Source organism: Hyla sarda, chromosome 12 (assembly GCF_029499605.1).
Source record: "Hyla sarda isolate aHylSar1 chromosome 12, aHylSar1.hap1, whole genome shotgun sequence".
Lineage (NCBI taxonomy): Eukaryota > Metazoa > Chordata > Amphibia > Anura > Hylidae > Hyla > Hyla sarda.
The window spans coordinates 29,851,824-29,876,536 of record NC_079200.1 but is presented as its reverse complement, the minus strand read 5'-3'; the positions used below and the strand labels follow the sequence as shown (position 1 = coordinate 29,876,536).

The 24,713-nt window shown below is 45.9% G+C and overlaps 1 protein-coding gene across 6 annotated transcripts in view; it reads left to right on the top strand.

Moving 5' to 3' along the window:
* The window catches only part of THRA (thyroid hormone receptor alpha), a 111,299-nt gene extending 88,685 nt beyond the window's left edge, over nt 1-22,614 (top strand). For all 6 annotated transcript variants that reach the window (XM_056549057.1, XM_056549060.1, XM_056549058.1 and 3 more), the window contains 4 exons: nt 785-990; nt 8,611-8,757; nt 11,898-12,156; nt 19,670-22,614. In XM_056549057.1, the coding sequence (XP_056405032.1) occupies nt 785-990; nt 8,611-8,757; nt 11,898-12,156; nt 19,670-19,920 (863 nt within the window). In that variant the 3' untranslated portion in view covers nt 19,921-22,614. The remainder of the gene's footprint in view (nt 1-784; nt 991-8,610; nt 8,758-11,897; nt 12,157-19,669) is intronic.
* The last annotated feature ends 2,099 nt before the right edge of the window (nt 22,615-24,713 follow it).

Sequence of the window (24,713 nt, the reverse complement as noted above, 5' to 3'; positions counted from 1 at the left end):
GATACAGTCCTAGAAGACTCTTTCCTAGGAATGTATCCACCTTTTCCAGCCCACCGGAGCACCGGAAAGCTGAACTAATTTACGCAGGAAAAGACATCAACTGCCGAGCCGAGAAGTTCGTGACGAATCGAATTTACTGTAAGTTCGCTCATCTCTAACTACATTGACTGTATTAAAGGGGTACTCAGGTGGAAAGCTTTTTATTTTATTTTATTTTTTTTTTTTAATCAACTGGTGCCAGAAAGTTAAAAAGATTTGTGAATTACTTCTATTAAAAAATCTTAATCCTTCCAGTACTTATTAGCTGCTGAATACTACATAGTAAATTCTTTTCATTTTTGAACACAGTGCTCTCTGCTGACATCATAACCACAGTGCTCTCTGCTGACCTCTCTGTCCATTTTAGGAACTGTCTAGAGCAGCATATGTTTGCTATGGGGATTTTCTCCTACTCTGGACAGTTCTTAAAATGGACAGCAGAGGTCAGCAGAGAGCACTGTGCTCGTGATGTCAGCAGAGAGCTCTGTGTTCCAAAAAGAAAAGAATTTCCTCTATAGTATTCAGCAGCTAATGAGTACTGGAAGGATTAAGATTTTTTTTTTTATAGAAGTAATTTACAAATTTGTTTAACTTTCTGGCACCAGTTGATTCAAAAAATATAAAGTTTTCCACCGGAGTACCCCTTTAACATGTTTATGTCACAGAAATATGCCTTTTGTATACTAGTAGAGGATGCATGACTTTTTTTTTTTTATACCGTTCATTCTTCATTGATTCTCCACAGTTGTCCTGGATGATTCCAAGCGGGTAGCCAAGCGTAAGCTGATTGAAGAAAATCGGGAACGGCGTCGGAAGGAGGAGATGATCAAGACTCTGCAGCAGCGGCCCGAGCCGAGCGGCGAAGAATGGGAGCTGATTCGTATCGTGACAGAAGCGCACCGAAGTACCAACGCACAGGGCAGCCATTGGAAGCAGCGCAGGAAGTTCTTGGTGAGCCAGGGGACGGTTCACAACAGTGGCTTCTGGAGTTATGTGTTTTGCCTGTACATAGAATCCATTCTTTTCCGGAGACTTTCCAAACAAATCTGCAAGGATATCTAACCCTGCTTTTTGTAAACACCCCAAGTTTAGTCTTTGATTGTGAGAAACAGAAAATGACTCTTAAAGGGGTACTCCGCCCCTAGACAGGTTATCCTCTATCCAAACGATAAGGGGATAAGATGTCTGATCGCGGGGGTCCTGTCGATTGGGACCCCGCGATCTCCCTGCTGCACCCAGCATTTGTTCAGAGCGTTGGGTGCAGCGCAAGGAGGCTTGTGACATCACGGCCACGCCCCCTCAATGCAAGTCTATCGGAGGGGGCGTGACGGCCGTCACGCCCCCTCCCATAGACTTGCATTGAGGGGGCTTGGCCGTGACGTTACGAGCGTGGCGTGGCCATGAAGTCACAAGCCTCCGGCGCTGCACCCGACGCTCTGAACGAACGCCGGGTGCAGCAGGGAGATCGCGAGGGTCCCCATCGACGGGACCCCCGCGATCAGAAATCTTATCCCCTATCCTTTGTATAGGCGATAAGATGACTAGGGGCGGAGTACCCCTTTAAAGGGGTACTCCGGTGAAAACCTTTTTTCTTTTAAATCAACTGGTGGCAGAAAGTTAAACATATTTGTAAATTACTTCTATTAAAAAATCTTAATCCTTCCAGTATTTATTAGCTGCTGAATGCTACAGAGGAAATTCCTTTCTTTTTGGAACACTGATGACATCACGAGCACAGTGCTCTCTGCTGACATCTCTGTCCATTTTAGCAACCATGCATAGCAGATGTATGCTAAGGGCAGCATGGTGGCTCAGTGGTTGGCACTGCTGCCTTGCAGTGCTGGGGACTTGGGTTCAAATCCCACTAAGGACAACAATAAATAAAGCGTTATTATTATTATAATAATGTCAGCAGAGAGAACTGTGGTCGTGATGTCATCAGAGAGCATTCCAAAAAGAAAATAATTTCCTCTGTAGTATTCAGCAGCTAATAAGTACAGGAAGGATTAAGATTTTTTAATAGAAGTAATTTACAAATATGTTTAACTTTCTGGCACCAGTTGATTTAAAAGAAAAAAGGTTTTCACGGGAGTACCCCTTTAAGAGATCCCAAACTCATTCAGCAGTTCTATAAAGATTTTCTCCCAACATAACAGGGTAGTGGATATCTAGCTAAATGGTGAGGGTCCAAACACTGAGACCTCCACTGATCTTAAGGAATGGCGGTCAAATGTTCTGTAATAAATAGTGCACACCGACGCTCAATTTGCTCGGCAGACATTTGACCCTCATTCTTGACATTGGTGAGGGTCATAGCACTTGTTATTCTGATGTTGGGATAACCCCCTTTAAGACCTGGTTGTAGTCGCATCCCCTGCAAATTAGCTCATTGCACCCCAGACTACATGTTGAATAACAGCTTTTATGGGAAACGAGAGAAACTTAAAGGGGTACTCCGGTGGGAAACAATTTATTTTAAATCAACTGGTGTCAGAAAGTTAAACAGATTTGTGAATCACTTCTATAAAAAAAAAAATCTTAATCCTTCCAGTACTTATCAGATGTTGTATACTACAGAGGAAGTTCTTTTGTTTTTGAATTTTCTTTCTGTCTGACCACAGTGCTCTCTGTTGACACCTCTGTCCATGTCAGGAACTGTCCACAGCAGGAGAGGTTTGCTATGGGGATTTTCTCCTGCTCTGGACAGTTCCTGACATGGACAGAGGTGTCAGCAGAGAGCACTGTGGACAGACAGAAAAGAAATTCAAAAAGAAAAGAACTTCCTGTGGAGCATACAGCAGCTGATAAGTACTGGAAGGATTAAGATTTTTTAATAGAAGTCATTTACAAATCTGTATAACTTTCTGGCAGCAGTTGATTTAAAATACATCGTTGTCCACCGGAGTACCCCTTTAAAGGTTGTCTCTGATATTTGCACAGATCCATTTCTTGGTGCCCAGTCACTAAAAAGGGATCAACTATAAATGGATGCGTTGTGCAATATGAAGTGGTGTAAATTCTGTCCTTCCACATGGAGGAAAAGAAGCGAGGGGCTGTCTTGTGTCATTGTTATCCCGGCATTCATTGTTTGTAGACAGCCCTAACCACATAGAAATATGTACATGTAAATGTATATATCCTCCCAACTGGAGAGATTGAAAGACCACTTTATCCACCATAGAGCGCAACATAGACCTGTTAGACATCTGCCACCCAAACCCGCGAACTCTTCATTAACCCTGTACTTTCATTGCCCAGTTTAGAGGACGCACATAAGGCTGGTATTATGATGAGGTACATGGGGAAGCACAGATTTTGATATGTGTGCATGTCAGGATACAGCCGGGAATCTCTTGATTTCCTTAAGCAAACATCCTGTGCAGATGGAGAGCCTGTGACCTCTCGAAGAGAGCAAGCGGCATCTGTTGAGCCCCTCCATGCTTTCACCCATTGGCAAAGCAGCACAGCTTGCTGAAAAGCGAGCGAATGGACGACAAGGATGTATAGGTCATCATCATATCTAGAGATGAGCGAATTTACAGTAAATTCGATTCGTCACGAACTTCTCGGCTCGGGAGTTGATGACTTATCCTGCATAAATTAGTTCAGCTTTCCGGTGCTCCGGTGGGCTGGAAAAGGTGGATCCAGTCCTAGGAAAGAGTCTCCTAGGACTGTATCCACCTTTTCCAGCCCACGGGAGCACCTGAAAGCTGAACTAATTTATGCAGGATAAGTCATCAACTGCCGAGCCGAGAAGTTCGTGACAAATCGAATTTACTGTAAATTCGCTCATCTCTAATCATATCACTGGATGTGGTGAGGAAAAAATTACCTTAAAGCAGGCGCTCAGAAGTCCAGAGAATTTCACAGCCAAGTCATGGAAGTGAGTTGAATTCAGGCTTTATTAGTTCATAGCATCAATAACGCGTTTCGGGGTGAACATACCCCTTCTTCAGATTTTTTTTAAATTAATTTTTATAGATTTTTCTCAATGAAACAACAAGTACAATTAAGAAAACCATTCCAGCAGACCACTCCACTCCACTCCATATCCCAACAGGAGCATAACAGAGAAACCGTCATAAAAGCTGACGCACATAAATTAGTCGGGGACAGGCAGGCCCGCTGAAAACAGCCGCACATAACCACCACACGACAGACAAATCCATTCACCCACACACACACACACACATTCTTGGAGCTCCCATGGTAGCTAACCAGTCTAGGACTGCGAGGCTCCCCTAACTGGGGGGGGGGGGGTCAGCAGAGACATCCAGCAACAACCAGGGCACCCAAACCTTTAGGGCATTTCCTACTGACATATAGTGCGTGATACAAAGGGACATACTTATTGACTAGAGCTATCCACCTGGTCAGAGGGGGGGGGGAGATACATCCTTCCACACCCCTTCTTCAGATTGACAGATCACAAATCTGTCAATCTGAAGAAGGGGTATGTTCACCCCGAAACGCGTTATTGATGCTATGAACTAAAAAAGCCTGAATTCAACTCACTTCCATAACTTGGCTGTGAAATTCTCTGGACTTCTCAGCGCCTGCTTTAAGGTCATTTTTTCCTCACCACATCCAGTCCATTAACAGGATTTCCCTTCAGTTCCATCCTGAGACCTGCGGGCCTGCACAGAATCCTCTTTCCACCTCAGATAGAGGTTACATGCGTTTATAATATACGCTCCAGGTGAGCGGCCATCCATCAGACCCCCTACCGACCCAACTTTCTTGTGGGGACTCCATCATCTCCCAGGGTAATGCACTAGGTACCTTTGTGGGCCTTTCCCTTTTGTCTTCTCTACAGATCATCATATCACTGACACCCAAAGTATCCTGAGAGTTGTAGTTCTTGTATTCTAAGAGCTGACAGCATTGCAAGGGTTCATTAGGCTTTGGCACTGTTTCCCAACCAGGGTGCCTCCAGCTGTTGCAAAACTACAACTCCCAACATGCCCGGACAGCCTCCGGCTGTCCGGGCATGCTGGGAGTTGTAGTTTTGCAACAGCTGGAGGCACCCTGGTTGGGAAACACTGGGCTATGATTTTCTTTTTGCAGCAGTGTGTACCTAGTGCTTATATAGACATGTGGATACTGCGCCATTACAGCTATATTAGCATTGACATTCTTTTACAGAATCATACGAGCTTATATGGAGTTGGGCCCTCTTTTTTGGGGGTTATATCAGCCTCCACTATTTGGCCAAGCTTTCCACAAGATTTTTGGAGTTTTTTTTTTTTGTGAAGGTGTGCAGTTGTGAGGTCAGGTGCTGATGTTGGATGAGAAGGTCCAAATCAAAATGGACCTTCCAATTCATCTCAATGATTGGGTGGTTTTGACCACATGCATTTATTTGTGGGTTTATGTTTCGAATGGGCACTGTCACTTTAAGAGGGGTACTCCAGTGGAAAACTTTTTTTTTTTTTTTTAAATCAACTGGTGCCAGAAAGTTAAACAGATTTGTAAATTACTTCTTTTAAAAAATCTTAATCCTTCCAGTACTTATTAGCTGCTGAATACGACCGATCGAAAGTGACAGGTATACTGTAAGGATTTTACTTTACTTCTCTGGATGCTATGACTAAGAGCTACCAGCTTAAAGAGTACCTGTCACCAAATAAAATGTTTAATATAGTGTTCCTTGTGTAATTAGCAGACACTTTCCCATTCACTTGCTTTTAAAATTATCAACATAAATATGTTTAAAATGTAATAGAAAATACGGCCACTAGGTGGCTCTGTTCTGTTCCCTGCTGCAATTAGTACAGTGAGTTTGGTCTCCTCCCGGCCTGGCAGGAGACCAAACATAGGAAGTGCTTCTCTGCACTGAGCTTGATTGACAGCTGCACAGAGGCTGACTGAAAGCTGCACAGAGCCTCACTGAAAGCTGCGCAGAGCTTGAGGTTTGCTATTTATCACAGCACTGCAAAGATGTGAGGGCGGAAGTGATCCCCAGCAGGCTTCAATGATGTCAAGCCTGCTGGGAAATGCCCACTTTCGCCTGCTTTTGAGAAAGAATAAAGGTAAGATACACAGCTTTTTAAAGCTCTGAACTTTTTTTTATGGGTGGGAGGACTGTTAGGAGTAGTTAGGGAACATAGCCTGAGTTAGTTTAGATTCGGTGCTTGACCCAGTAAACTGTATGCCCAAGGTGGCATCAGTGCATGGGCATTTCCTTGGCAGGACCGGTGTCCATACTACTGCGGTGAGCTGTACGCAACCCTTTGTTACTAGTGTTCTCTAGTCATCCTCCAAACCTAGATCCATCCATTAGACTGTTAGATAGTGAAAACGTGATTCATCACCCCACACATTTCCACTGCTCCAACATTAAAGGGGTACTCCCGTGGAAAACTTTTTTTTTAAATCAACTGGTTCCAGAAAGTTAAATAGATTTGTAAATGACTTCTATTAAAAAATCTTAATCCTTCCAGTACTTATTAGCTGCTGAATACTACAGAGGAAATGGTTTTCCCTTTCGGAACACAGTGCTCTCTGCTGACATCACGAGCACAGTGCTCTCTGCTGACATCTCTGTCCATTTTAGGAACTGTCCAGAGTAGGAGAAAATCCCCATAGCAAACATATGCTGCTCTGGACAGTTCCTAAAATGGACAGAGATGTCAGCAGAGAGCACTGTAGTCATGATGTCAGCAGAGAGCTCTGTGTTCCAAAAAGAAAACCATTTCCTCTGTAGTATTCAGCAGCTAATAAGTACTGGAAGGATTGAGATTTTTTTCATAGAAGTCATTTACAAATCTGTTTAACTTTCTGGCACCAGTTGATTTAAAAAAAAGTTTTCCACGGGAGTACCCCTTTAATGTTGGAGCAGTGGAAATGTGTGGGGTGATGAATCACGTTTTCACTATCTGACAGTCTAATGGATGGATCTAGGTTTGGAGGATGACTAGAGAATACTAGTAACAAAGGGTTGCGTACAGCTCAACGCAGTAGTATGCCACCGGAGTACCCCTTTAATCGTCGGGGGGCTTTGCAACCCTTGACATTGCACATGGTGATCTCAGGCTTCTGTGCAGCAGACCCACCATGAAAACCCATTTCTTGCGGTGGTATCACTTCCAGAAGCAGTTTGGCTCTCGCTAGTGCAGTGTTTCCCAACCAGGGCGCCTCCAGCTGTTGCAAAACTACAACTTCCAGCATGCCCGGACAGCCTCCGGCTGTCCGGGCATGCTGGAAGTTGTAGTTTTGCAACAGCTGGAGGCACCCTGGTTGGGAAACACTGCTGTAGTGAGTGGTGCAAGAGTACATTTCCCAGTCTGACTTCAGCTCTTCACTACGACCCATACTACTACCAGTGTTCATCTCTGGAGACCGCATTTCTGTGTGCTTGATCTTATGCCTCTGTGCACATGCAGACTCAAAGGCATATGGGGATCACAATGCAATGCTATACATAGTTGCACAAGCGCCGGGATGCTGCACCACATGCAGACACACCACGGTGGGTAATTTATATCACAAACCACAGCTGTCAATGCTCCATTGAGCATACATACACAATAGAGGTGTCATGCTGCGTCAGCACTCGGATAGCAGTGACTGTGCATGATATGCTGCAAAACATAGGAGCGTACAGCCTTGGGGGGGGTCATTTAGATAGAAGTGCTAGAATATAAAAGCTGCCACTTTGTGCCTGTGGGTCATGACAGCCCGCATCCCTACAGAGGTGTCTTTACAATGTGCAGGTATCCGTCATTTTAGGTGTTCAGTGCCATCCTCGTGCGCCGGGGGTCGTCCGACCTTTCTCCTCCTCGCGTCGTCTTTCATCCTTTCGCAAACTTTCCCCACCAAATGTGAACGGAGCAGGTCCTGCCTGATTCTCCCCGCAGCAGTGTTAGGTTTCTGCCAGCACCGCCTCCTTTTACTTAGATGATGCAGTGCATTTTACTATAACTCCCCATATGGCTGTGCTGCGGAACGTTCTAGAAATTCACGCAAGTGCATGCTCACCGCAGCAGCACGATCTCTGGGCCTTGCACGTCTATCCTGGCACAGTTCTCTTTCTGTACCGTATAGATTTTTTTTCCCACATACTCTCGTCCATTGAAATGTCTCCATTCATGCAGCTATAACTTGGAATTTTCTTCTTGATGCCCGGACGGCATAGATTTGATCATGGATTTCTGCACATTTATGATCGGTATACTTCTGGCAGGCCTCTGCGTGACGCACGCATGTATATTTTGATATATCCGAGAAGGATAGAAGCAGCTGGGAGCTGCGCCTCCTTCACTCCCTCCCTCCTTCCCATGGTGTCTCCCCACTCCCTCCTCTCTGTGTCACATGGATGGTCCACGCTCACTTTCCTTTACTGTTGTCCAGCCTTGATGAACAGCTCCCTCTGCTGGTTAGACGTAGGCAAGCAAGACAATCTGCATCTCCGTCATTTTATTATTATTTTTATTTATTTTTCACATATAAATTGCTAAATTTTGTTTCTTTGTCATATTCAAATGTTTATATATGTATTTTTTTTTAATCTAATTTATGGCATCTTTTATGTCTCTTTCTTTCTCTTTTCTTTTCATCCCGACATGAAAGCCTGAAGACATAGGACAGTCTCCCATGGCATCAATGCCAGACGGTGATAAAGTTGATCTGGAAGCTTTCAGTGAGTTCACCAAAATAATCACCCCTGCGATTACTCGGGTGGTGGACTTTGCCAAGAAACTGCCTATGTTCTCTGAGGTGAGTGATGGGCAAAAGAAGGGTTAATCTAGGGGTAAAAACCTGTGGACCTATGCAACTCTATAAACTATGAAAGAAGTCTCCAACACATACAGGTGGGTATAAAATTCCAGCTTCATTCAAAGCATTAAAGGGGTTATCCAGGAAAAAACTTTTATATATACATATATATATATATATATATATATATATCAACTGGCTCCAGAAAGTTTAACAGATTTGTAAATTACTTCTATTAAGAAAAATCTTAATCCTTTCAGTACTTATGAGCTGCTGAAGTTGAGTTGTTCTTTTCTGTCTAAATGCTCTCTGATGACACGTGTCTCGGGAACCGCCTGGTTTAGAAGAGGTTTGCTATGGGGATTTTCTTCTAAACTGGGCGGTTCCCAAGATACGTGTCATCAGAGAGCACTTAGACAGAAAAGAACAACTCCACTTCAGAAGCTCATAAGTACTGAAAGGATTAAGATTTTTTTATAGAAGTAATTTACAAATCTGTTTAACTTTCTGGAGCCAGTTGATATATAAAAAAAAAGTTTTTCCCTGGAATACCCCTTTAAAGGGCTACTCCACCCCTAGACATCTTAGGCTGCATTGACATCTCGTTTTTGCATTACGGTTCCCGTATCAGTTTTTTTGTAAAAAAAAGCGTATGTCTCAAAACCAGACTGAACCGTGTACAGCCGTATAGACCTCTGTACGGTTTTAAACCATATACGGTTTGAAAACAGATGTCCGGTTGCATATAGTTTAATACGTTTTTTTGAAGAAGAAAAAACGGATACGGTTTTATGTTTGTCCTTATTTAAATAAAGTTGTTTTTGTGGGAAGAACTTTCGGCGTGCACTGCGCATGTGCAAACTGCTAAACCGTATTGTGCAAACCGGATGGAACCGTACGCACATACAGTTCAGTACGGTTCCCATAGATCACCATTTAAAAAAAAAAAAAAAATGTATACGGTTTGTATCCGTTTTTTCACCCGGACATAAAACTGTAGAAGACTACGGTTTTGTGTACGGGGGAAAAAAACAGATAAAACCGTAAATGATGCAAAGCGTACACAACCGGATGCTACGGTTGGCATCCGTTTTTCTATGAAATGTCTATACATATGGTTTGCAATATGGTTCCATACGTTTTTTTCACTGAAACAGGATACGGGAACCGTATTGCAAAAACGAGATGTGAATTCCGCCTTATCCCCTATCCAAAGGATAGGGGATAAGATGTCAGATCGCGGGGGTCCCTCCGCTGGGGACCCCCTTGATCTCGGCTGCCGCACCCCAGACATCCCACGCACAAAGTGAACTTGGCATCTTGCCGGATTACTGGCGATGCGTGGCGGAGGCTCGTGACGTCACATTCACGCCCCGCTGGTGACGTCACGGCAACGCCCCCTCAATGCAAGTCTATGGGAGGGGGCGTGACTGCCGTCACGCCCCCTCCCATAGACTTGCATTGAGGGGGCGTTGCCGTGACGTCACCAGCGGGGCGTGAATGTGACATCACAAGCCTCTGGCACTGCACCTGATGCTCTAAACGAATGCCGGGTCCAGCAGGGAGATTGCGGCGTAAGGGTACATTCCCACACAGCGTATTTGCTGCGTATTTGCTGCTGCGTATTTTATTTTCTCTGTTGAAGTCAATGGGTAGGAAAATACGCAGCACCAAATACGCAGCAAATACGCAGCAAAATACGCCGTGTGGGAACGTACCCTAATAGTCCAATATTCCATAGGCAGCGCGCTATGGAACATGGATAAGATTTTTTTCTCTTGCATAAAAATCCATAAGAAAAAAGACCTTTGAGTTCTTTGATAGAAACTTGTAGGCATACCAAGATACCAAATGGATCCCCAGCAGAATATCATTATTGCATTATGGATCTGTTAATAGAGGCTGATAGGGCAAAATGACAACTCCCAGCAAGCCTTGACAACCTGTGGTTGTATACGATTTTAAAGGAATTAGCTGTCAACTTTTCCCCAATTATATGTTTAAATGAAGTGAAATAAACCCTTTTGATTTTAACTGGAGCTGATAAGTGCCGCACCTTTGCTCTTTCTCAAATTTGGCGTAAGATTTGGAAGGGGTTTTCGCATGAAGGACACTCATCACCTATCTGTAGGATAGATGATGAGTGCCTTTATTGGGGACCCATTCTTATCCTGAGAACAGCGGTCCCCCCCCCTTATTTCAGTGGAGCATTCCATTCAAACTGGAGCATCAGCAGATATGTCTAACTGAAGCTTGATTCATACGGGGGAGACAGGGCTCCCATTCCTGTGATTGGTGGCGGTGCGCACAGTTAAATCCTCAGGGTTCAGACACTCAGATAGGGCATGAAGGCTCTTCCTTTAAATGGGCTCTCTCATTAAAACAAATGTTTGCTATTGCACTCCTTATGGTAAATAAAAAAGATTTCTAATATACTTTGGTTAAAAAAAATTCAATTTTATTTGTGCTTAAAAAAAGCTCAAGAGCACATAACCCCCCCCCCCCCCCACCATCTTATACACAGACTTAGGACCGAAGCTCAAACACAGGAAGTGCAGCCTGGAGTGCTGAGGGGGGGTGTGTCCAACAAAGTGTGAGAGGAGCTATGATTGGATGAGGCTGGACACACACCCCTTAGCACTCCAGGCTGCACTTTCTGTGTTTGGACCTCTGTTGTAAGTCTGTGTATAAGATGGGGGGAAATGTGCTCTTGAGCTTTTTTAAGCACAAATAAAACATAGAAAACTTAATTTTTTTAAAACAAAGTATATTAGAGATATTTTTTTTTACCATAAGGAGTGCAATAGCAAAAAAATGAGTTACCCTTTAAAGCGTTACTCCGCCTCTAGACATCTTATCCCCTATCCAAAGGATAGGGGGATAAGATGTCTGATCGTGGGGGTCCCGCAGCTGAGACCACCAGGATCTATGTGCAGCACCCGGCGTTCGTTTAGAGCACTGGGTGCAGGCGGCAGGGGTCGTGATGTAATGGCCACACCCCTAGTGACACCACGCCCCCTCAATGCAAAATGTTCCGAACACCGGGGCAGCAGAGTACCCCTTTAATGACTTGTTTTGTGCTTATATATAAATGATATCATGTCTGTATCACTGATTTTGACCCTTGCTTATATTTGCAGCTACCTTGCGAAGACCAGATCATCCTGTTGAAAGGATGCTGTATGGAGATCATGTCTCTCCGGGCTGCCGTGCGTTACGATCCAGAAAGTGAGACCCTAACACTGAGTGGTGAGATGGCAGTGAAGCGAGAACAACTAAAGAACGGAGGGCTAGGGGTGGTATCTGATGCCATATTCGACTTAGGACGATCCTTGTCTGCATTTAATCTCGATGACACTGAAGTGGCTCTGCTGCAAGCTGTCTTGCTCATGTCCTCAGGTGATCACAGTTTCTTTTTTATATGCAATTGGGGCACTTATCCTGGCATGAGAGGTTAAAGAGGTTTTCAAGGAGTAGAAAAAAGCTGCTTGCTCTTCATATACAGGGCCATACATGCCTGTGGGTTTGTGACTTGTACTGCAGTTCATTTTGATTAAGGTGTAGGAACTGAGCTGCAATACCAAAGGCTGCCTATCGACAGGTGTGGCAGTGTTTGCAGGAAAGCAACCATGTTTCTCTGTCACCCTTCATTGGGGGACACCTATACTTGCCACTAGGAGGCGCTGACACTAAGAAAAAAGTCGGCTCCTCCCTGGCAGGATATACCCGCCCACTGGAAGTGAGGTAATCAGTTTTAGCTAGTGTCAGTAGGAGGCAAGACACAGGTCTGGGAGCTCCCCAGACCTGGTCTTTTTTTTTAATTATTTTTAGTAAGGGCTGTTTAGTTTTGTTTCTCATTTTCAGGTGGGGGTTCAGGAGCATGGCACTACCTGTTCCCCCATATGCGACAAAGGGGCACAGACATAGAGTATGTACTGTTAACCCCTTCTCACCAACGGCCAGTGCCTGGAGGTTGTACCCTCGGTTCAAGTCCCCCACTGCCCCTGCTCTCCCCGCTATCTTATCTCCCCGCCTGGTATGATGCAGCGTGGCCATAAGCTGGTTGAAGACGCCTGGGTGAGTATGAGAAGATGGAGTCGGTTGGTGAGTATGTCTAACATCCTCCCCTTCTGTACTTCGCTAGGCTTTCTCCATCCTAGGGTCCCTTTTCCCTACGCCGGCTCCTCGGCCGTCATTACGCGTAGCTGTGCTGGGTCAACCTTGTGGCCTCCGGTCATGCTACCGGCAGCACCATGCCTGCAGCAATCCTCCCTGTCACAATCATCGCCCCACCGCCTGCTTTTACCCTGACATGGGTTAATCCTAAGGATTATTGGGGGTGTTGTCATTGGAGGATATCCCTGACATTTTTTATTGAGGCTCTCGGGTATGGAGGCCCGGTGGGCTGTGCGGCGGCTCATTCTCTCACCGCACAGTGGTACTGTACATATATAGACAGCCGGCTGTGCTCTCCTGGCCGCCTTATTTCGCTGCCGCACTTTCACTTTCCTTTGATCGGCGCAATTATGCGCCTCTCATGCTCCGCCCCTCACATTGTTCCCGGGGCAACGGGAGGCCAAGCGCCTGGACAACGTGGCCCGCCATTCTGCTCTGGCATCTCCCCGCAGCGCGCGTGATTCCGCTGCTCCCTGCTTGGCAGTGACTGGGCACGGTTCAGGGGTCGGGAGCGTTCCTTCGGCAATTCTCGGCCCTTCTGTCCCAGGGCGCGTTCCGGCCTCGGGGTCCCTGTGCAGTGCACTGCTTCCTGCACGCTTTTTATTTACAAAAAAAAAAAAAGATCTTTTGTTTCTCAGTCCATGTTCTTACCCCCCTCTTGTGGCCATTAGTAGATTGCAGCCCCTACTTTCTGGTCCCTTGTTTTGCTTCCACTTGTGGTGGCAGACAGCTATTGCAGCCCTTTGTTGTAATGTCTGTTTTTAACGGTTTAATCTTGCTGGATTTCCGGTCTGGGGACCATATATTAAATTAGATTTTTGGGGTCCGCTTTACTATTTGCATCCGCCACCCTGTTTTATTACCTGAAGAGGCAATGGTCTCTTCGCCACTTCAGGGATATTGTGCGCATTCCAGCCCCTTCCCCAAGGTGAGACACCGGTGGTATGCCGCCTCCCATAGACTTGCATTGAGGGGGCGGAGCGTGATGTCACACGGGGGCGGAGCCGTGATGTCACAACGCTCCGTCCGCGTGATCGCCAGTAATCAGACCCAGAGCGAACACGCTCCGTGGACTGATTCTAACGGGGTGCTGCGTGCAAGATCACGGGGGTCCCCAGTGGCGGGACCCCCGCGATCAGGCATCTTATCCCCTATCCTTTGGATAGGGGATAAGATGTCTTAGCACCGGAGTACCCCTTTAAGCACGTGTTCCTACGTGGACATGGACTGGATCCAATACCACAGACAGTGGTCTGCTTGGTATCTAATGATAAACCGGACTGTTGTCTGCACGTTTTTTGACGCCACCGGTCTCCCATCATGGGGCTACCGCGTGCTTGTCTGGAGTTCCTGTACCCCTCTTCTAATGGGAGGAGTCCAGAAGGGTGTCGCTATAGGTACAAGGGGACCCTGTGCCAGTAAGCTAGACAGTGATCTTAATGATCTCCTACACCTCTAGGTCGCCCTTCAGGAGTTACGGTCCCGTTGCTAGGGCGCGGTGTCTGAAGAAGTGGCCCGACCTTTCCCATCGACCCTTTTCATGGTGACAGGGATGGAATCCAGGGCTCCTCTGCCTCCCCTGATCTCCTACGGTGACGTGGATTCCATCAACTGGGCTACCACGTGCTTGGCTGTGTTTTCCCGTACCTTTCTGCATGGGAGGATTCTGGACGAGGGTTCCTGCAAAGTGCACAGGGATGATGCCAGTCAGCCAGACGTTCGTCTGCATGGTCTCCGGCACCACCAGGTCGCCCATCAGATCGGCCGCACTCCGGTACCCCACTTTTTGTGGTGTGGTTCCGAATGCTGGACCCAGTGTGGCCATGGCCCCCAAGCCATATAGCCAGACTGTGTCTGCATGGTTTCTAATCCACCAGGTCACCAGTTTTGTGTCTGCAGTCTTGCTTCCTCACTACTGTCGTGAGGTATCCATATCTGTGTCGGCACGTGTAGAGCCCACCTTCCCTTCTATTGGTGGGGAATGCCCCAAGGTGAGACACCGGTGGTATGCCGCCTCCCATAGACTTGCATTGAGGGGGCGGAGCGTGATGTCACACGGGGGCGGAGCCGTGATGTCACAACGCTCCGTCCGCGTGATCGCCAGTAATCAGACCCAGAGCGAACACGCTCCGTGGACTGATTCTAACGGGGTGCTGCGTGCAAGATCACGGGGGTCCCCAGTGGCGGGACCCCCGCGATCAGGCATCTTATCCCCTATCCTTTGGATAGGGGATAAGATGTCTTAGCACCGGAGTACCCCTTTAAGCACGTGTTCCTACGTGGACATGGACTGGATCCAATACCACAGACAGTGGTCTGCTTGGTTTCCTCTGCCGTCATTCACTCATCACATGGCTTCCGCATCCACGGCTGGAATTACGGTTCCCCACTGCTAAAAAGTGGTGTCCGAAGGAGTGACCCAGCGTATTCAATGGATTTTGTGCAGGGTGACGGAGATACAATCCACGGCTCCTTAGCCTCCCCCGATCTCCCAGGATGGCGGGGATACTATCCATGGCCCCAGGCCTCCACGCCCCTCCATATGCGACAATAGGGCATAGTGTTATTTCATCTGGGCCGTTGTCCCCTTATCACCATTGGCCAGAGCCTGGGGGTGTACTCTAATGATAAACCGGACTGTTGTCTGCACGTTTTTTGACGCCACCGGTCTCCCATCATGGGGCTACCGCGTGCTTGTCTGGAGTTCCTGTACCCCTCTTCTAATGGGAGGAGTCCAGAAGGGTGTCGCTATAGGTACAAGGGGACCCTGTGCCAGTAAGCTAGACAGTGATCTTAATGATCTCCTACACCTCTAGGTCGCCCTTCAGGAGTTACGGTCCCGTTGCTAGGGCGCGGTGTCTGAAGAAGTGGCCCGACCTTTCCTATCGACCCTTTTCATGGTGACAGGGATGGAATCCAGGGCTCCTCTGCCTCCCCTGATCTCCTACGGTGACGTGGATTCCATCAACTGGGCTACCACGTGCTTGGCTGTGTTTTCCCGTACCTTTCTGCATGGGAGGATTCTGGACGAGGGTTCCTGCAAAGTGCACAGGGATGATGCCAGTCAGCCAGACGTTCGTCTGCATGGTCTCCGGCACCACCAGGTCGCCCATCAGATCGGCCGCACTCCGGTACCCCACTTTTTGTGGTGTGGTTCCGAATGCTGGACCCAGTGTGGCCATGGCCCCTATGCCATATAGCCAGACTGTGTCTGCATGGTTTCTAATCCACCAGGTCACCAGTTTTGTGTCTGCAGTCTTGCTTCCTCACTACTGTCGTGAGGTATCCATATCTGTGTCGGCACGTGTAGAGCCCACCTTCCCTTCTATTGGTGGGGAATGCCTCGGACTTTCCTGTTATCTTATTTCCACAGGTCTGCGGCGGTTGATGCCCCTGGTGGGGCATCACAGACAGTTCAGCGCCCCCCCCCCCCTATGCCTTCAGGTATCTTCCTGGATTCCTGTGCAGGGTGGCTCAGGCACCTGTTCGGTTAGCTTACACACGACCAGACTGGCTCCGTTGGCGCCCATCTGGTCCAGGGTTTCACCCCAATGTGGTGTTCCTCTCAACGCTGTTGGTTGCTGTGTGTGTGCTTCTTCCTTGCATTTGTAGTCATGTCTTTGCATCTTTGGCCAGCTCCAGTGTCCAGGATTCCGACCCCTCTGGGTACACAATTTGGCTCCTTGATATGTTCTCGCAGTGTTCCCGGGGGCTACGTCCACCCAGTACTTTGTCCATTGTTGCAGGGCGGCATGTCCCTGCTCCTTCATTGCCTGGTGCACTTTGACAATCCCCCTTCTACAGGGATCGGGGCTTGGCATGGTCAGTGCCTGAGTTTCATCTCGACCACCCCTTGTTTTCCCCTCCACTAGGGGGACTATTTGGCTGGTCGCTTTCTACTACCGAGATGGAGCAATCTCTCTCTTTTCCCACCTTATAGGTAAGATGTCTGGCTGGGCATTTGTTTTTCGCTGAGACCATTCAGAAGAGCCTTTCGGTGTCTCTACCTATGTGCTTACTGCCCAATATTGCAGCCTGGCTCTCTTCCTGTTTCTTGGTTATCTACTGCTGCTTAGGCAGCCTTGGCACTCTCCTCTGTTGGAGGGGTTTCTGCTATTATGTGTGGCTTGGCGACAGCTGGTCTAGCCACCGTCAGTCGTTTGTGCCTAGAGCCTGGGAGTCCCAGCTGGGTTCCCTTTTGTTCCCTATTGTTGCTTCGGAGTGCTCTGGTCTGCTTGCACTGCTGGGCCCCAGGACTGGTTGGTTTCCTTATCTTGGACACTATGCTAGGATCCTGTGGAGTACCTTCTTTTCTAGGTCGGCCCTCCTGGTTCTTTGGACCTTAGTGAGGGTTGAGGTCTCTGGCATGTGTAGCAGTCCTGCCCAGACTTCTCCGCGATCCCATTTATGGGGCGGTCTTTCTGTACCGCACTTCTGTCTCGGCATGGATGTTTGTCACCTGGAGCGTTTCGCGGATGTTGGGTTTCCTTACCCTTTGGTTGTAAGTCTTCCAGGAGACTTGGGAACCTCAAATTCCCATGTCGGCCGCTCCGATGTTCCGGGATGCCCCTTTTCTGGACATTCTGCTCCTTCTTGGCCATTGTTCCCTTCCATCTTCTCCTTCGGGGTCCATGTTCTCTCAAGATGAAGGGCATTCTGGTCGTCTCGATTACACCAGTTGAGCTATGTCCTCCCAGGTGCTCGCGTCGGGCTCCTGGATAGGGGTTTTGGGCCTGCAGATGTTCAGATCTTCGATCTTCCGCACCAGGCCTCTCTTGAGCCGGTTTCCGTCTTTCTTTTTTAAGGTGATTTTTAGGCCTCCACCTCCAGTGCTCGCCTTCTGCTCAGGCATACATTGCTCTCCCGCGCTTCTTCCGCTATGTTCTCTTTTATCGGTTTACTCTGGATGGGTTTCTTTTGTGCCATTTTACTATTTTTTTTTTCCCAGCTGGGCTAGCCCTCTGTCTGGTTCTGTGTTCCTTAGAGTTGATTCCTACCTCCTTCCAGGATGGTTCTGCCCCTCTGGTTTCCTAGTCGACCTTTTCTTGTCTCTCTATAAGGACCATAGGTTTAGAGTCTCTGTGAAGGACAGTCCCTTCCTTTGGCGTCCCAGTCCATCTCCATGGACGAGGGATCTTCCAGGAGCTATGTTTCTAGGCCTCAGTTTTCTCTGGCCTGGGGCCAGGCCTTACGGGTGAGTGGGTTCGGTCTTGGGACTGATTCCCTTTCTCTGGTGATTGTTATTCCCACCCTAGGGGACTGCTTTGGTACATCTCATCAATATAGATGTCCTCCAATGAAGAGCAACCAAGAAAAGGAGATTTTTGTACTCACCGTAAAATCTCTTTCCCGTAACCTTCATTGGGGGACATGCATCCACCCGTTTCTTCATTTTTTGTCCGGATACTCTTTTCCAGTTCTTGTTTTTTTTATCCGGGATTCTTTTCTAGGGTCCTTCGGACATATTTCTCTGTTGGATTCTCCTACTGCTTCATGACAAAACTGATTACCTCACTTCCAGTGGGCGGGTATATCCTGCCAGGGAGGAGCCGACTTTTTTTTCCCAGTGTCAGCGCCTTCTAGTGGCAAGAGCATATACCCATCAGTATAGGTGTCCCCCCAATAAAGGCTACGAGAAAGATTTTACGGTGAGTACAAAAATCTCCTTTTTGCTAATCATGGAAACCCCTTTTAACTGCATGAAGATGCATGAAGGTTTGATGCTAATAAATCCACCAGCCTTGTTTCAGCAATTGAAAACAGTAAAAGACAACTTAGGGTCTATTCACAAATGTGAATTTTGTTGCTTTTTTTGTCATGATTTGCACAAAATTGTGGCAAAATATACATAGTGTTCCATAAACTGCAATGTACTGAAGAGGCCAAGAATGATCACTGCAAAATGTCGTTCTCTACATTATGAAACTCAGTAAGGGTGCATTCACACTACGATTTCTTCATACGGCAGAGAAATTTCAAAACCGTCCGCTGCTGAGTCCCCGCCGGACCCGCGCAGCATCACATATAGTGACTCCGGTCGGCTCATTTTTGCACCACATCAGTTTTATTGCTGGACATAAAACCACAGCATACCACGGTTTTCAGTCCGGCAACAAAACCAGATACGGTGCATAAAAATAAGCCGACCGGAGTCTTTATCTGACTCCAGTCAGCTTATTAAATGAATGAGATGTGGAGCAAATCTGGCAGGGATACGGCAGCGGCCGGTTTTGAAATTTCCCGCCGTATAAAGAAATCATAGTGTGAATGTAGCCTTATACGTGGCCTTCTATAGTAATATTTTTTTTTAAGTATGGGCTTTACATGCTCTTTTATTGCACAGTTTGCTGCTTCTTAGCTATAATTGTTATAACTAGAGATGAGCGAACTTACAGTAAATTTGATTTGTCACGAACTTCTCGGCTCGGCAGTTGCTGACTTTTCCTGCATAAATTAGTTCAGCTTTCAGGTGCTCCCGTGGGCTGGAAAAGGTGGATACAGTCCTAGGAAACTCTTCCCTAGGACTGTATCCACCTTTTCCAGCCCACCGGAGCACCTGAAAGCTGAACTAATTTATGCTGGATAAGTCATCGACTGCCAAGCCGAGAAGTTTGTGACGAATCGAATTTACTGTAAGTTCGCTCATCTCTAGTTATAACATTGCACAAGTTAATATATTAAAATAGAATTCAGTCTTGTTCCTGTCATGATCTCTAAGTTTTCTCTCCTTTCCTAGACCGAACCGGTCTGATCTGCACAGACAAGATAGAGAAATGTCAGGAGACGTACCTTCTCGCCTTCGAACACTACATCAACCACCGCAAACACAACATTCCCCACTTCTGGCCTAAGCTCCTGATGAAAGTGACTGACTTACGCATGATCGGAGCTTGCCATGCCAGTCGCTTCCTACATATGAAAGTTGAGTGCCCCACGGAGCTCTTCCCACCACTCTTTCTTGAGGTGTTTGAGGACCAGGAAGTCTGAGTCGCTGTGGACTGGGGTAGAGAGGAAAGGGAATCGCTTGGCTTTATTCCAACCTGCCAACCCTGTTAGGCTCTTGTGTCCTGAGGATAGAGATGAATGGCTCGTACAGCTCTTCTAATGAAAACTGCCATCGAAATCTGGCACTAACCAGGAATGGATGCTCCCAGGTTGGCGTCATTCTGCTGCAGATCACCATACTGGCATATGCTAAGGAATGCGAATTTAAGGCTTCGTCTTTTCTACCATCCAGCAATCATAAGATGCAAGCAGTCACCTCTTTAACGGATGTTTCGGAAATCGTTTTGGTACACTAAGACCCGAGAATTCTTCATCATCATTGTTATGATCATCATCACCCACTGAATGTTGCCTGGGTGACATAAATGTGCATATGGGAAGGGTAAAAGTTATGAGCAAGGCTAAATGATCTGTTGCCTCCCATATAAAATGTCCAAGTGTTTATTTGTGTGTATATATATATATATATATATATATATATACACAATATGTTTCAAACAAAACATTTAATATGTAAGACTGAGAAGACAAAGGCTTCAACTTAAGTAGAGCTTGGCCATATTATGCTGAGACATTTGCAGACTCAGGACCACCAAATGGCTATAGAGTCAGCTCCTTCCTTGGCCAGAGCTGCCTTGTACACATTGTGCATGTCAACCAACGAAGAAGTGGGGGTCCTCCTCACCTCTGCGTAACATGCAAATTGTCCACCTTGTCCCATTTCTGTGAGCCGAGGATTTGTTACAGAACAGAGCACTTAGACACTGGTTCTTAGGCGTGGAATGTATCTGATTATGCTGTATATCTATATATACATTAGATGCCATCTGAAACAACATGCGCTCAACATCAGTATAATACTGGATGATCTTAGCCAAGGGTTCAATATGTTAAAGGGAAGCTGGTGACAGGTGAAGTCCGCGTCTTTATGAGACATAGATTCATCATGGTCCAGCGTAGCAGGTAGCAGCAGGAAAACCATGGGCTATTTTACTAATGGGCTCCAAAAACAAGGGTTATGTATTTGTCATATTCTATGTAGAAAGTAGCTAGCAGAACAAAAATTGTTGCATATTTGCAAATCGGTACTTTGTGTACATATGTAGATATATTGCAAAATCAGATATATCTCATCCTTCACCTATACACAGTGAGTTGGGTTGAATATTAGACCTTCCTCATTGAACACTGAGGAAGCTGGGGGTTGTAGTGATTTCTACACCCGTACACAGAATTCCCTTGATGGCACCCTCGATTTACTAAAATCACCCCCAACACACCCTCTTAGGTTAAAAAATTGCACCAAAGTCTCCCCTTTTTTCTCCTTACTGTCCCCATAACACTGCCATGCGGAAAAAGCAGGAACCCACTGCAGCTATACAAACCAAAAATGATTCTGAGAAGCACTTTTAATGCCATTCATGCAGATCTTAACCCTTCTTTGCTGCTCTTGCACCCTACAATGAAGGATCTTTTAGCGATCGGATCCTACATGGCTTTATGAAGTTTCAGGCCTTACTGTATAGCCAGCAATGTCTACGTACAAACCCTTTTTTTGAGGGTTGCTTTGCCAATATTTCTACAAGATGGGGAAAGCCTGTTTATATTGTAAACTTTTAACTATGCCCAATCCCTATCTTCTTGCACTTTGCAGAAAGCACTTCTTACCAATGATGGTTTCCCATTTATGTTGAAATGTTTTCATTTCCTAATAAGCTCAATGAAAAGAAGCACTTAAGTTTTTTTTTTTTTGTTTTTTTTTCTTTGTAGATTTGATATTATTCATTTTTTGGACACCTTTTTAATGAGATCACACATGTGTTCTCAAAATAGCACTTAAATAAAAACAGTCTCTGGTGTGTACCTACCAGATGATCTGTGGTATCACTGATGAGGGCAAAACAAACAATGAAATCTTCTAAGGCGCACTTCTGAGCTGTATATGGTGGAGTCAGCCTATTTGTGGCCTTAAACAGTATTGAGGGGACTATAATTCTCAATATCCTTGAGTCATTTTACATAGAGTTCCTATACACCAACAATTCTAGTTGTCCTTGGCTCAGAATGTCTGTCTCCACCATTTGGCAACAAAGGTGCAAAAAAATAAGTGTAGTGCAACCATGTGGGCATTACTTACACTATCCAGAGTCCAGTGGGCGGAGTGACTCAGCTGTCAGTCACTGAGTAGGACCTCCCACTTGGGCAATCATCATTGTCAGCATAGATTTCAATTTATAAAATACAACTAAAACTATATCTCATTCTTCAAAGCTATACAGTGATCCCTCAACTTACAATGGCCTCAACATACAATAGTTTCAGCATACAATGCTCTTTTCTGGACCACCGTAAGTTGAAACCAGACTCAATATACAATGTACAGACAGTCCAGATCTGTGAAACGTGTCAATGGCCGGAAGAACCGACCAATCAGAATGGGCATTCACTGGTAAAACCCCTGTATTACTGAAATTCATTCACGGACTGGCTGTCTGGTAGCGCCCCCTACAGCACAGGGAGGAACTACAAGTTCTGTACTACTCCTTACCTGTGCCAGGGTTAGTTACCCCTTTGGACACCAAGTAAGGGTGGCTCCATTTCGGACACTGTGTGTACTGTATAGGACCCTGAAGAAGCTTCTGTCCTCTACATAAACCATTGTTTCCCAACCAGGGTGTCTCCAGCTGTTGCAAAACTACAACTCCCAGCATGCCCGGACAGCCGTTGGCTGTCCGGGCATGCTGGGAGTTGTAGTTTTGCAATAGCTGGAGGCACCCTGGTTGGGAAACACTGACATAGACAGTGATTACAGCTCCCAGCAGATCTTTCTTACTTTTATATGTAAGGATTTGCTTTATCTATATTAGTTATCTACTTATTTTTCTTTAATCCTCACTTTTTCCTATTTTTTGGATGACATTTTGGGGCTTCAGAACCAATTACCAGGTTTCCATAGAGTTCTAGTCTCAACATACAATGGTTTCAACATACAATGGTCGTCCTGGAACCAATTAATATTGTAACTTGAGGGATCACTGTATATTAATGGCTGCCGCCCCAGACCAGACAACAAATTCAACATGTCAGGTTCCCTTCAATTACAGTATATAGGTCAGATGTCACATGTGCGTCCATGGGACTTTACAAAATCACATTCGCACAATGTGGCATTGACACCTAAGTATTGTAGGGTCTTCTGCATTTCATTTTTAAAATTGCAGCATGGCCAATATTGTTTTTGGCAGTATTTGTTCCCCTTTAACTGCAATGGGGAAAAATTGGCGTAACGTTAATGTTCGCATGTTCCAGCACAGATCAGATCTTAAATCCAATTCGTTTTGCCTTAACTCTTCCTGTGACTATGATTACAACCAACGCCAAAATCGGTAGATTTTGGCCATTAAAATAAAGCACTTATTTCTCCCATCCCCAACTTTGACCCTCACCTTTATATTTTTTATCCTTTTTATGATTTAATATTTTAGGGTTCGACATTTTCCGCAGGCAGATTTTTTTCCCTTTTATTCCCAAAAGCCGAATTAATCAAGCACTTAATTGATGATGCATGTTTAGATGCTTTTTTTTTTTTCTTTTAAAATTCCTGAATATTCAGCCATTTTCTTGTTGGATTTGTAACACTTGGAAGCGAGGATGGTTCTGCAAAGGGAATTCTGTGCCATAAAGATGGGGAGAACAATGTTGCATTTGATTCTATGCTGTCACGCAGATGGTAACTAAGCACAGGTTACATTTATTGTACCGATAGGTGCAATAAACCAACACTATGGGGGGGGGGGGGGGGAGAATAATGGTGGTAACCAGTGCTTAGTTAACTTCTTCTGTTGTAATACGGGGAATCGGTCTTCAAGTCATTCCACTACCAGAGAGAATTATGAGCATTGATCTATGAATCAAGGATAAATCTGTTACTTTTACGATAAAGCTTGATCATTAATCCGCTAAACAATGGGAAAGTCAATTATATGGTGCAGATTTTTTCTTATGGGGGAAAGTGTGGGGGGGGGGGGTGATCAATGATTAGATGTACTTAGCAATGGCTATGGCCAGGGGTGTATTCTTTAAGCTTAGCATTTTGAAAGGTGCTTTCTTCTCTCTGGTTCTGGGTGGTGCTAAATTTCCTTGCAACATGGGAAAAAAAAGAAAACGCTCTGCGACTGTCTTACCTCAGCTGCTGAGTGGATGAAGAGAGTTGGTTTTGTTTGTTTTCTTTTTGTTTTTTGTTTTTAAACATGGTGTTTTTCTTTGTTCTGGACTGGGTTGACAGTCAGCCTTTTGCACTGCCGACTGCCAATGTGGCCCCGAGCACAGAGCTATCTCTCTTAGCTTAACGTCTGCGGACTGACGTTAAAAAGAAATATGGTCCGGTCCACTCAGTGGACATTAAAAATTCCAGGCGTTCGAGACCTGGCTAAATTTATCCAGAATCCCTTCTGCCTCTACCCCTTCTGTCTGTCTCTTTGTCTTTGCAACCTTGTGTGCTTAGCACACTCTAAATAAGAAAACAAAATCTGTATATATTTGTAGATATGTGCTTCTGTGTATACACCTATAAGGTGGCTACAAAGTGTTTGTTTGTCTCCCTCAGCCCCCTTCAACCTTGTTACTTAAATTCAGTCCCTTTGCTGCCCATATGCCCGCTCTACCAACCAAGGTGGGGGGCAGACTTGCTCTTTTCTTCTGTAACGTGGCTCGAGGGGAGGTCAAATGGAGGATAGCTCAACCATAGGCCCGGTTGAAGCTCATTTTTGCATCAG